We start from the raw sequence: 13,353 nt of genomic DNA, 5'->3' as shown, positions 1-13,353 counted from the left end.
GGGATCTTCACCCTTGGCCTTCCAGATCCTCAGATTCATACCACCGTCCCTTCATACCAAGTACTGAATATCTCAACCATGATGAACATTTTATAAAACAGGATTAGCCAAGTGCTAATGTTATATTGTACAAGGTGCATTCTTATCTCTTGGTGGAGAAGGCGTTGTGCCTTGAAGACCACTGTCAATGATTCTAATAGGTTTAACCCTAACCCTTCCTCTATCCTAAACTAATAAATGCTTTGAATACAGTTGAGCGTTAAATAAAATGTGTTGCTAGGGATTATTTGATCCCAGTTTTGTTGCATCATCATCAAATAGACCCTGACCATTGTATAAAGTGGACCTGTCACCAGATATATTTTTTTATGTTAAGTTCAACTTTAAAGTGACATTAAACCCTCAGATTTTTCAACATAAAACAATACTGTAATGTGCGCCTTACTGCAATCCATGGTAGTTTCCCTGCTCTTTGCTGCTCTTCCTTTTAAATCCGTATTTATGCTCATGCTGGGCAGAACTCTGTTTTGCAGCAGACTGCCTTGTCTCTGAAATGGATACATGCTGTCGGTGTGTAGGTTCACAACCTGAGCCAGCACTACAGGAAGAGGCACTCGGCTGCAAATGGAAATTCTTCCCCAGCACGAGAAGAGATACGAATTTAAAAGGAAGAGTAGCAAAGAGAAGGGAAACTACCATGGATTACAGTAAGGCGCACATTACAGTATTGTTTTATGTTAAAAAATCTGAGGGTTTAATGTCACTTTAAGTAACGTGCGAATGTAACATTTCTATGTATTCCTTACCTCTCGCAGTGCTCCCTCTGCCAATGTCTTCATCTGCTTTTCTCCACCAAGAAGGGTAGGAACCACTGTCAGGTCTTCCTTGTTATATGCAACATTCACTCTAATTGTCCTTATCAACTGGTATGAAAAGTGATGGGCAAAGCCAAACCATTGAGTTGCCATCAAACAGGAATGAAAGGGAAACCTTATGGGGACACTAGTGCCTGTGACAACTTTCCAAAAGGGGATTATACCTTACGTTGGAAGGAGACCCTCTCACTTTCTGTTGAGAGTGTTCAGGACAGGAAGTGAAGGGATAGCTCCCTAATGAGACGAATAAGTGGTTTTAACTTTTAACCCTTCCATATGTTATTAAAATGAAAAAAGTTTTGCTTTCATAGTTTCAAAAGATTTTTTAATTTTTATCCATGCAGAACAGGTTCAACTTTAGGACTAAACCACATGGGCAATTAAACACTTGCTGGCACCTCAATAGGCTGGAACTACACTGCGGATGTTGTGTAGCTCAGTCCTGCTATTTGAATCCATAGATTAATTTCTAACATTGCTAGATTTCTTTGGTGATTATTTTAGGATTACACCCTAAAAAAATAATAATCCCCAGCGATTTTAGTAGCAGGATTGAGCCACTAAAAAAAAAAAAAAAGTGTTTCTCCTGTTGAACTAATAGGAATCTCTTCCAATCTGGCCTATTCTGGTACTTTGAGTATTTAATTTTGCTGCTCAAGAAAAACAAACAATTTTCTACCCCCCCCCCCAAAAAAAAAAAAATCAAAAATTTGGATGCATGATGGAATAAAAAAAAAAAAAAAATATTACAGACTCTTCTGGGTCTGAAAAAAAGAAACCAAAAATAAATGCTCAAAGTTTTTGATGTATTAGAATGTTCTATTAAGTGAATTTACATGACATGGGCATTAACCCGCTACGAATGTCACAACTATAAAGATTTATTTACTGTATTATTTTTTTTGTAAGGAGTTCTTTTTTTCCAGTGAAAATAAAATCAGGGCATTGCGACTTGGTAGCAGATTTTAGTGATTAGATGATGTCATTTGTAAACTTAATAAAAGAGAGATTGTGTAAAATGTTTTTGCTGGAGCACTCTGATTTGTTGCTGGTAATTACAGTGCCGAGGACCATGAGAAAAAGGACTGCGGTACGAGGGGGTAAAGAAGACATTTAAAAGAACTCATGTCAGACGGTTGCATGCCCCCTCGCGTGAGGGCAGGAGGCGCATTTTACAGCGAACACTTTGCGTTACTGATTGTCTCGGACGAGCCGTGTATGTGTGTGACAAGACCATCCACCACATGGCAACTGTTGTGTTTATTAACATCCACCTCAAGCTTTAGGGACCCCCTCCCACCCATCTACGTGTTCATTAAGACCCATCCCCAGCTTTAAGGGACCCCCCCCAGTGTACATGTTCATTAATGGCCATCTCCAGCTTTAAGGGACTCCTCCCCAACTACGTGATCAATAATGTCCATCGTCAACCCTAACGGACCTCCCCCCATCTACATGTTCTCATTAATGGCCATCTACAGCTTTAAGGGACTCCTCAATGTCCATTGCCAACCCTAAAAGGACCCCCCACGACCTGTTTATTAATGCTCACCATCAGTTCTGAGGGCCTCGGAAACATAATTGCTCCCAAATTTCCTTAAGAAACCCAATTTCAATGTCCAGATCCCCACACAAAAAGCAAGAAATGTCCGAGGATAAAAAAAAATATAAAAAGTGAAATTGTATCAAAAATCTATACATCATAAACAAAAATATGACACCATGTCACCCAACCATACACCACTCATACCAGCACCAGTTTACATGTGAACAGTCGGATCTCCCTAGTTTCAGCATTACTGCTGAAGGGGGCGGTATGAGCCTCAAAATGCATTGACATTTAAACAGATGCTGCAAATAATTTCTGGACCAAGTCTGGCGCCCATCTTTATATCATTTTGGATTACATCGCCGACTTACCATCTGTGGGTTGCTTTGCATTGGATTAAAAAAGAAAAAAAACCCAGTGCTTCTGCTAGCTGTATTATAGAATGTGCAGAGGTGTTTAGGGAGGTGAGAGGAGGGGGCTCTCTGTGGTATAATGATGAGCGCAGCTACAGGCCAGGTGACACGGGATGCTGCACAGACGAGGCGACCATCCTTACCCAGCAGGAGGGATCATCAGAGCGACTGAACTGAGTTACAAATATTTTAGCTCACGTGTGTGCATTGCTCCTGCCTAGAAATTAGTCCATAACGCAGCAACTAATTAAACTGAATTAAATATGTTTATTTCTGAACAGACATATAAAACAAACTAAAATGTTAGCAACAGTGATTAAAAGGCGACGCGCCATTACTAGCATCATCTGCTTTGACCTTCATTAAAGTAATGCGATTTTCCCCAACACGTTCACACCCGGCAATACACATCTGCCTATGATTCACTTCACCAGCGGGCGCGGAGACAGACACCCGTTACTTTCTGGTATTTGCAGTAGTTACGCCCCTTTTTTACATGACGCCACTGCCGTCTCAGGATTGGCCCAGCACCATCACATGGGAGCGGGGAGGGAGTCCAAAAGCCATGTGTAAAGGTGGCCATACACTTTACAACCATCGCAAGACCTTAGTCTTGCGACGGTTGTAAAGTAATTAAAAAAACGTACGATCTGCCCGTCTTAAGACAGGCAGATCGTACTTGCTGAACTGACTTGCGCACACTGCTGAACGGGCAGTGTGCGTACACCGGCCCGTTCGGCATTTGTCTCCCCGAGCATGCCACAAACCAGCCGAAAATCGTAAGATTTTCAGCTGGTTTTCGAACATGCTCCTTAAGACAAAAGATGTGCGACTGTACAGTAAAAACGGTCGTACGCCTTTCATACACTGCACGATTCTCGTACAATCGCGGGATTTCCCGCCACTCTCGTACGAGAATCGTGCAGTGTTTGGGCACCTTAAGTTTAGACAAGTCGGCATGGAGCTTACACAGATCGGTCTAACGGAGCAGAGGGGGGAACGGCAAGTGTGTGCCATAGGGGGCAAGGTAAATAGAGTTAAAGAGATTTTAAATATATTTACAACAACTAAAAAGGCGCCTGTACAGAGCATCATTCAGAAAATCAAATATAGAAAAATTGATAATAAAAATGTAATAGGTAAGAAAAAGAAATCAAAATGCCGTATGCTTTCGGGTGGGAAAATTGGATTAAATTTTAAATGGTTTGCTTTAATCTTCCTTTCAGTTTTTTGATAGGTGAGGCTCCTGGAAAAACAAAAAAACTCTGAGAACTATGGGGTCAGGGCTTTTCCCCATAGTTCTCCTTAGGGTAAGGGGAGGACACAAACTAGCGTCCTCCCGTCACCCTAGGCTCAGTATACCGCGAGATGTAGCTGTGAATACTGAGACGCCGCAGCTGAATCGGATCCCGACAATTGTGCCGGGATCCGCCCAGCTGCGTGACTGACAGCTGGCTCTGCCTATCTAGAGGAAGAGCCAGCTGTACCCGCCCCCTCCCATTCCACCAGTCAGCGCTGGAGGATCGGAGCGGGGAGGGGGGAATCCAGCCCCTCCCCTGTAACAGCAGAGAGCCGTGACAGGATGGAGAAGTGAGCGAACGCCGGTATGTGTTCGCTCACCTCCCGATCTACTGAGCCGACCTGTGACAGTCTCATTGTCACAGGTCGGCTAGAACTATGAGGTGAGTGAAAAGCACTCCCCTCATACTTCTCCTTTAAGTAGTAGGGCTGTCCCAGCTGTGCAAGGTTTAGGCCTCATTCACACTGCCGTACAATACGCTGCGTATATGCGCGTATTGTCCCATATGCAAATAAATGGCTCCATACACATAGCTGCGTATGGAGCCGTATATTTGCGTAGCGTAAAGATAGAATGGACCCGAGATGCGCCCGGGCAGCGTATTTTACACACTTATACGCACGTACAGTTCATTCATATTATGAATGATGCATTCTGGGATTGCACATACGCAATGTACAATTTTGCTCTTGCGTTGTGTGTGCATGAGGCCTAAAATGCTCATTTAGATCTAGGGTACCTGGGTAAAAGGACTTTTACTTGCCTAATCCCCACTCTCTCAGACTCAAGACTGGCGCCCGCAGCCTCTGAAATTGTTTGATGCGGAGATTCCAACCCCAACGGCGAAAGTAAAAATGTAACCGCAATAAAATCAAGAACAGTTAAAACATTGTTTGTTGTATGAAGAAACTTAGAAACTCTAAAAAGAACACAACCCACTTATACACACACCTTGCACCCTTCCCACTGCACTGCAGTCCTGACCCGGAGTAATCTCCGTCACTCATAATGCATCAGCAGGCTCCGCTGTTCCGTGCTCACTGGCGCGGTCACTGTGTACGCTTGGGATCTAGCGGGACAGGCTCCCGATCATGTGACCGCCATGACGTCCAATCACAGTGATCACATGATCAGAAATCCCATCTTTGACCCCCAGTCATTAATAACACCATCAAACTATAAAAAACAGTCCAATAACTTGGCAAGTCTTCTTGGCAACATGTCCATTCAGAGAAGGCGGCCGCTCTACGGACTTATTTGGGAACGTGCTGCAAAGCATACTGTACAAGGTGACCCGTAGCAGCTAATCGGCAATTGTTTAAATAAAAATGACCTGATCAAAAGCGATTCAGGTTAGTCGTTCTGGAGCACTGCACCATCACTACCTGCTCAGTAACGCTGAATGAACCTGAAAACGTCCATCTGTCGGGTGCTATTCACCATTGGCGGCTTTTGCGGCATTTTGAAGTATTTTCCTCTTCCACTCCTCGTAGTCTCGCTCTTTGCTTTCTGGCTCGGAGCGCACTTGTTTGCGTGGGAACTCCTCTTCTTCCACCTCCTCCGAATCTGTGCAGACAAGAGCAAGCTGTGAGAACCAAGGGAATGCCGTAGCTATAGAAATGTCACACTGTCAGAAACCAAAAAGGAACATTGAGGACATCGTGTGCCTCATATAACCCACTTAAAGGGCCAGTCCACCCAAAATGGAGGTTTCGGGTCCGAATAGATGACAGATTACGTCTCGGGGACTGCACTGCAAGGGTTACTTTTTTGTTCAGCCTGGAGCGACGCTTTAACATACACCAATGCTGTTCAAAAAGGGAGTTACAATAAACTATGTTATAGCGGAGGTCAATAAAGAGAGCTCAGAAAAGTGGAACTTGAACACAGTCAGAACCGGTGCTCCTCTCAAACCTGAAAAGGGAGCCCCTTCCAAACCTGAAAGGGGAGCTCCTTCCATGCTGCAGCTTGACAGAAGCAAAGGCACGGGATGCAGTGATGTCAATGTCCCCAAATGGCTAGATGCCTATATTGGGTAAATGAAAAATGACCCAATATGGTTATGTGGCCATATAAAAAGGTAAATTATGTCAGCAAAAGCATCCCGCCCCATTGTTTACCTGAAGCTGTGGAGTGGAGAATGCCCAGACCACGGCCGATTGGGTGGAAATGCTTCCAAAAGATGCAGCTTGGGAAAAGGGATCACTACATAGGCTCCCACTGTTAACATGATGTATGCGCATGACACTGGGAGATTTGCTTTATTATTATTATTTAGGATTTATAGAGCGCCAACAGTTTGCGCAGCGCTTTACAATATAAGGAAGACGTTACAATCACAATGCAATACAAGACAAGATGGTAAGGAGGGCCCTGCCCCTGAGAGCTTACAATCTAAAAGGGAGGAGGAAGTGATACATGAGGAGGGAGCTGTGTGGGGATGAAGTGATGGTTGAGCGGTTAGGTTGAGGTGGGATGGGCTTCCCTGAAGAGACGAGTCTTAAGGGATCGCCTAAAGGCACCAAGGTGGGAGATAGACAGACAGGTTGGGGTAAAGAGTTCCAGAGGATGGGAGAGACTCTACAGAAGTCCTGGAGGCGTGGATGGGAGGAGTTGACAAGGGTACTGGAAAGCAGGAGGTCTTGGGATGAGCAGACGGTTAGGGTGATACTTTGAGACCAGGTTTGAGATATAGCTGGGGGCGGAGTTGTGGATGGCTTTGCAAGTCATTGTTAATATTTTGAATGTTATTCTTTGGGCGAGTGGAAGCCAGTGCGGGGATTGGCAGAGGGGAGGATGGAAGCCAGTGCGGGGATTGGCAGAGGGGGGGATGGAAGCCAGTGCGGGGATTGGCAGAGGGGGGGATGGAAGCCAGTGCGGGGATTGGCAGAGGGGAGATGGAAGCCAGTGCGGGGATTGGCAGAGGGGAGATGGAAGCCAGTGCGGGGATTGGCAGAGGGGAGATGGAAGCCAGTGCGGGGATTGGCAGAGGGGAGATGGAAGCCAGTGCGGGGATTGGCACAGGGGGGTTGTAGACACTGAACGGTTGGTTAGGTGAATGAGTCTAGCAGCTACATTCATTAAAGATGTGGCTTGGGAGAAGGGATCAGAGCACAGGCTGCATCTTTAGCAGAGCAAATCTCCACCCAGTGTCATGTGCCTACATCATGTTACCAGTGTCAGCCTCTGTAGTGATCCCTTTCCCATGCTGCGACTATTGGCATGATGTAGGCACATGACTGGGAGGAGATTACCTCTGCTAATGATGGAGCCTGTGGCAATGGGACCTTCTCACAGGCCGTGTCTTTAGCAGAGCAAATCTCCTCCCAGTGTCATCTGCTTTCATCATGTTACCACTAGTGGGAGCCTCTGTAATGATCCCTTTCCCATGCGGCAAGTAATGGCATGATGTAGGCACGTTTCCATCTTTTGAGCTTTGCCCGCTCTGGTATCCAACACCCTACCAACGTTTTCTATGGAACTGCAAGTCCAAACCAGGCAGATAAGTTGCTTAATCAGGAGGTACGAGTGTCAACAGTCTGGCTGTGCAGTGAGGAAAGTATTTGCAAGTCACAAAATAATTGGCAGGAAAAAAAAAAAAAAGGATCCTTTGTCAGCTTAAACAGGAAAATGTTTTTCAGTTAACCGTTTGCATCCAGTTTTGCTTTTATTACTACTATAGTAAGAACACAGCCTTACTCAGGTTCCAGCCTCCCTCACAGCCTTACTCAGGTTCCAGCCTCCCTCACAGCCTTACTCAGGTTCCAGCCTCCCTCACAGGTCAATCTTACCGTGGTTCTGTTCTATACATTCCAGGAGAGTCTTCTGCTTTTTCCGCGGCTGCTGTGTGATGGCCGTGCTTTCCTCTGTATATGAGAGAGATATAAACCATGTCAGTAAAAAGGCATGTATACGCTGTCAGAGAGAAAGTCAACCTGCCGGGATAGAAGACAGAATTAAGGGAGACGCTTTGGGGGAAGTTTTATTGGAGTTTATGAAGTTTCTGGAAGCTGCACTGTATCAGATATGATAAGTTAGTGCTAGCATGTTACCGTCATATATTAGTGCTCGCTACAGCTCGCGGTATACTGAGCTTAGGGTGACGGGAGGACGCTAGTTTGTGTCCTCCCGTTACCCTGAGAACTATGGGGAAAAGCCCCGACCCCCATAGTTCTCCTTTAAATTATATCTGGCCTATTAAGCAGTGTCTTGGCGCTTTTATTCTTATACTTGCTGCTATTCATTTGAATGGGCTGCCCACCAAAAAGGTGAACGTACCCTATATGCAGCTCACCACGACAGCCGTCGGCAATGTGCATTGGGGTGCAATGTAGAGTGAATGGCGCCAGATGGAACGCATGTCACTGTAATGCTAGGCACACACCTTACAACCGTCGCAAGACTTTTGTCCTGCGATGGTTGTAAGGTACTTAAAAAAACATACGATCTGCCTATCTTGGACAGGCAGATCGTATTTGCGATGATCGCAAGGCGTGCCCCCTGAGGGGCGGGCTTTCCGATAACCGCAATGCCGAACGGGCAGTGTGCGCTTGCGAACACCGGCCTGTCCAGCTTTTATCGTACAAACATGCTACACACTCGCCGAACATCGTACGATTCTCGGCGGGTTTTCAAACATGTTCGTAAGATAAAAGTCGTGCGACCTTACAGTAGCAGAGGTCGCACGCCTTCCACACGCCTTCCGATAACCGTACGATCGCGGGATATCCCGCGATTATCGCAAGGTGTGAGGGGACCTGAACATGTTCGAAAACCCGCCGAGCGTCGTACGATGTTTGGCGGGTGTGTAGCATGTTCGTACGATAAAAGCCGGACGGGCCGTTCAGTATTGCGGTTTAATCGGAAACCCGCCCCTCAGGGGGGCGTGGCTTGCGATCATCGCAAGTACAATCCGCATGTCCTAGATGGGCAGATCGTACGTTTTTTTAAGTACCTTACAACCATCGCAAGACAAAAGTCTTGCGATGGTTGTAAGGTGTGTGCCCAGCCTAAAGCAGCAGTGTGAATGGGCTCCGATAGGGAACCATAGTAGATCACTTACGACAGATCTGCATTCCGATCTTCTCCAGCTGCGTACAGAGACGCTCAAATATTCCTTTCTTCACACCGGAGCTAGCGACCAACTTGTTCTTTTCCACTTTCAGCTTCAGACACCTCGGGGTATAAAAGGAAAAGGCAATAAATAGACTGTACCCACTTAGAGATATATATACACATCATCCCCTCCCTGCCTCTTCCCCAAAACCTCTTACCTGCAAGCAGAGTACAGCGCAGCAGTGATAAACAAAGGCTTGGACAGATCAAGATCTTCTTGCTGAGCCTGAGGCAGCGTGGTTTCATATCTAAGAGGGAAAACAAATGTCAATCAAATCAAAGCAAGCATTCAGATGTGCTTCAAGCTGTCTGGCCTATGGGAGAGGAGGAGGAGGAGGAGGAGGAGGAAGAGAACATCAGCTGTTTCGCAGGAACCTAAAATCACTGGCTGGAAAAATACATCCAACCCATTTTCTCTTGAGGCGGCTCAGAAAGTCATGGAAGGGCCTGAAAACATTCGAAGGCCCACCAACCATAAAAAAAGCCAGATCGAGCGAGTCTTCTTAAAAGGAGAACTGTGGGGCCAGTGTTTTTCCCCAAAGTTCTCCTAAGGGTCACGGGGGGACATAAACTAGAGTCCTCCCGTCACCCAAAGCTCAGTATATAGAGAGCTGCAGCTCGCGGTATACTGAGACGCTGAAGCGGATCCCGACAATTATGTCTGGATCCGCCCAGCTGCGTAAGTGACAGCTGCCTCTGCCTATCTAGAGGCAGAGCCAGCTGTATCCGCCCCCTCCCCCGTCTGTTCCGCCAGTCAGCGCTGGGGGATCTGAGCAGGGGGGAATCCCTGCAGGGAGCCGTGAGTGACCATCACGGCTCTCTGCAGGGAGATGCTCGAGAAGCGAGCGACGGTATGCGTTCGCTCACTTCCCGATCTATTGTTACACGTCGGCTTAAACTACGAGGCTGACTGATTTTCACTCGCCTCATAGTTCTCCTTTAAACTTCGGCAGGTGCCGGGAGTCACACAAACCTATAAAAACACAAAGCCGATTGCCTTCTGACCTGCTGAGGATTTTGGACGCGATGTTCACCGCCTCCATGCAGCCATACTGTACGGCCAACTCTCGGATGCCCAATTTGTTATCCACGCCAAGCAAACACTCAAAGGACTGGAGGCAGCTCTGGTAGACCTTCCTGTTGAGTCCCGATAGCCGCACCAGATAGTCCTGCGCAAAGTAAAAAAAGGTTATGAACTAAAGAATGGGTTTTTTTAAGCAGACGGTACGAGTCTTCCAAGACGACACAAGCGTGGCTCGGCCCATCTAAAACATAAGGCCCATCGACAATAAGAACAAGCTCAGTCCCACTGTCCCGGGAATATTAAAAAAGAGCCGCAAGGCCGAGAGTAGAACATACTATGGTTAAAGGAGAACTATGAGGTGAGTGATTTCCACTCACCTCATAGTTCTAAGCCGACCTGTGACAATGAGACTGTCACAGGTCGGCTCAGTAGATCGGGAGGTGAGAGAACACATACCGGCGTTCGCTCACCTCTCTATTCTGTCACGGCTCTCTGCCTGATCCCGTCATCTAAGTCGGGATCCGCTCCAGGTGCGGCGTAGCTCGCGGAATACTGAGCTTAGGGTAACAGGAGGACGCTAGTTTGTGTCCTCCCGTTACCCCAAGGAGAACTATGGGGAAAAACACTGACCCCATAGTTCTCCTTTAAGTTAAAACCCCCTAATGCAGGGATGGCCAAACTGCGGCCCTCCAGCTGTGGTGGAACTACGAATCCCATGAGGCTTTGCAAGATTCCCACAGCCACAGACATGACTCCCGGAGAGAGATGCATCATGGGATTTGTAGTTTCACAACAGCTGGAGGGCCGCAGTTTGGCCATCCCTGCCCTAATGACTTCAATAACGGGAGAGAATTGAACTCTATGAACATTGGACCATGTGGCAGCCCTGCAGAGCCGATCAGATGCACCACGAGTTCTCCGTCCATGCCAAGGACTAAGCCCTGTGAAATGACCACCGGGCTGTTTGGCTGGCTCAATGTTGATTGGCCGGGAAGCCGGCACCAAGCTAGATGCGGATTGGATGGGAAGCCGGCTTTCTTAGCCAATCAAGATAGAGTCGGCCAAATCAGGAAGCCGGGCGGCAGGTAACGACTGATTGGCCAGGAAGGCGGCTCCATGTTCCCTCGGGGCAGTGGCGCCACATGGGGTGTGCGGCCCGCACCCGGGTGACACCAAAATGACTGACAGTCATTTTGGTGTCACCCCCCTCTGAAAAGTCGGGCGCTCGGTCATGGACCGAACGGCCGACAGTATCAGGAGAGAGGAGGGGACCCGGTGGCATACCTTATCCCGCTGGGTGACTGTCCCCTCCTCTCTCTGCCGGCGTCCATCACCAAGATGGCCGCTGGCAGGTTTTAGAAGATTGCCGCGTCTGCGCGATGACGTAATCGCGCATGCGTGGGGTGACACCCGCTAACCGCTCCGGGTGTCACCCAGCCTCGGGGCACTGACGGTCAGAGGAAATCTCCCTCTGACGGGAAGTTCCGGCATCGGAGCATTTGGGCGAGTACTCGCTCAAACACTCGGTATCGGCACCGATACTAGTACTACTAGGAACCCTGCCTCCGTATTTTATACATGGCTGCCGATAACGACATCTCACCTTGTCCACGGGGTGATTTAGCGACGTAGCCGCGAGCTGTAGACACATGACCGCGCTGCTCGTCGCCGTAGTCATGGCCGAGAGTCCCGCGCACTTCAGCTGCGACAGGCGCAGAAGCTCCTCCGCTTTCCTGTAACGTCAATCAAGAGTCACATGATGCCAACAGCTTGAGGGCAGATCCCAAAACCAGACAGGAAGTCACATGACAGCAACCATGGGCAAACTACATCCAGCCAGTGGTGGGTGAACTAAAAGTCCCAGCATGCCCTTAAAACAAGAAATACCTAAATGCATTAACATGTTGCAATTATGGGGTCCATTAAACCCAATGAAGGTGCGGCAAGTGGTTCTGCAGCAGAATGTGCGCTAAAGGTTACCTGTGACAAGCATGGCCGCCAATTGCCAGAATCACTATAGGAATGCTTCTATTGGAGCGCTGTGATGCCCAAACTAGTGCCAAGGAGCTGGGCAGTGACAACCTCCCCAGCAGATGACTATCTGACAGGTTCTCTTTAAAAAAACAACAACACAGACTTGCAAGCACAGAGCCAGCAGCGTCCTCCCCTCATACCCACAACAACCTCTGTTAGATTACAGGACTACAACTACCAGCATGCTATTTCAGCCCAGATAGCAGAGAAGAACTACAAACCCCAGCATGACCAATACCCCCATGACCCCAGTAAACATATGACATCTACTGCACCCAGAACAGAGCAAGCCAGCAAGTACTGTATAGCTGCTGATAACCAGAGCCACCAGCATGACAATGTCTGCCTGCCAGGACATGCTGGGACTTACAGTCCTCCAGCAGGCAGGAGCCGGTTTCCTACACCATGGAGCCTCCTTCAGGACAAAGTCAATACTACTAATGATGATATATTCGCATTGACTTTTACAACTAGGAGTAAGCGAGTTGCAATTGTCCAAATGCAGGAACACTGCAGGGTTCAACCTAGTGCTCCTACATATGGACAATTGCAGCTCGCTTCCTTCTGCCTCCATTGCCAGGTGCTGATGGCTGCGATCCCGGTGGTGACCCCCCCAGGCCATTTCCTGCACCGGCATGCTGACTGTGTTACCCCCGGGCACACGTACCCCAGGACCCGGGCGGAGCTGATGCCCAGCTTTGGTGCTAGTCTACGCAGCACATCCGTCTCCATTTTCGGCCACGATCGGGATTTCGCGGTAAAACCGCTCAGCTGCAGCTGGTTGGTCTCTTGCTAACTCCGCCCACACGCGCTCCCATTGGCCGCCGAGAGAATTTCGAAGTGATTGCTACAGGAGCGGTGACGCAATGCCATAGGGTGGCATGCGGCTCCCATGATCCTTAGCGTGCCGTCCGGATGAGGATGTATGTGCGTCTGTACATACAGAACAAACAGGAGACACCGCCCCCACCCCAAAAATAAACAAGAGCCCCCTACCTAAAAAAAGAGACCCTGTCCCCACCTAAAACAAGAGACCCTGTCCC

General features: G+C 48.0%; 1 protein-coding gene across 1 annotated transcript; it reads right to left on the bottom strand.

Moving 5' to 3' along the window:
• Positions 1-5,550: 5,550 nt before the first annotated feature.
• On the bottom strand, positions 5,551-13,054 carry ORC6 (origin recognition complex subunit 6). Its single transcript, XM_018574811.1, has 7 exons — positions 12,978-13,054; positions 11,880-12,009; positions 10,258-10,421; positions 9,411-9,500; positions 9,200-9,312; positions 7,929-8,003; positions 5,551-5,703 (listed from the first exon to the last, which is right to left on the bottom strand). The coding sequence occupies exons 1-7, from the start codon at positions 13,040-13,042 to the stop codon at positions 5,570-5,572; spliced, it is 771 nt and encodes a 256-aa protein (XP_018430313.1). The 5' UTR covers positions 13,043-13,054; the 3' UTR covers positions 5,551-5,569.
• Between the last annotated feature and the right edge of the window lie 299 nt (positions 13,055-13,353).

The sequence above is a fragment of the Nanorana parkeri genome, unplaced genomic scaffold (genome assembly GCF_000935625.1).
Source record: "Nanorana parkeri isolate BGI_ZX_2015 unplaced genomic scaffold, ASM93562v1 scaffold3254, whole genome shotgun sequence".
Classification (NCBI taxonomy): domain Eukaryota; kingdom Metazoa; phylum Chordata; class Amphibia; order Anura; family Dicroglossidae; genus Nanorana; species Nanorana parkeri.
This window is presented reverse-complemented; position numbering and strand designations above follow the sequence as displayed.

Excerpts from the sequence above, each read along its gene's own strand:
- ORC6 (XM_018574811.1), bottom strand. The coding sequence starts at position 13,042 with ATGGAGACGGATGTGCTGCGTAGACTAGCACCAAAGCTGGGCATCAGC. Across the intron at positions 9,501-10,257 it reads GCGTCCAAAATCCTCAGCAG|ATATGAAACCACGCTGCCTC; the intron begins GTCAGAAGGCAA and ends TTTCCCTCTTAG. Across the intron at positions 5,704-7,928 it reads ATGTATAGAACAGAACCACG|ATTCGGAGGAGGTGGAAGAA; the intron begins GTAAGATTGACC and ends TTGTCTGCACAG.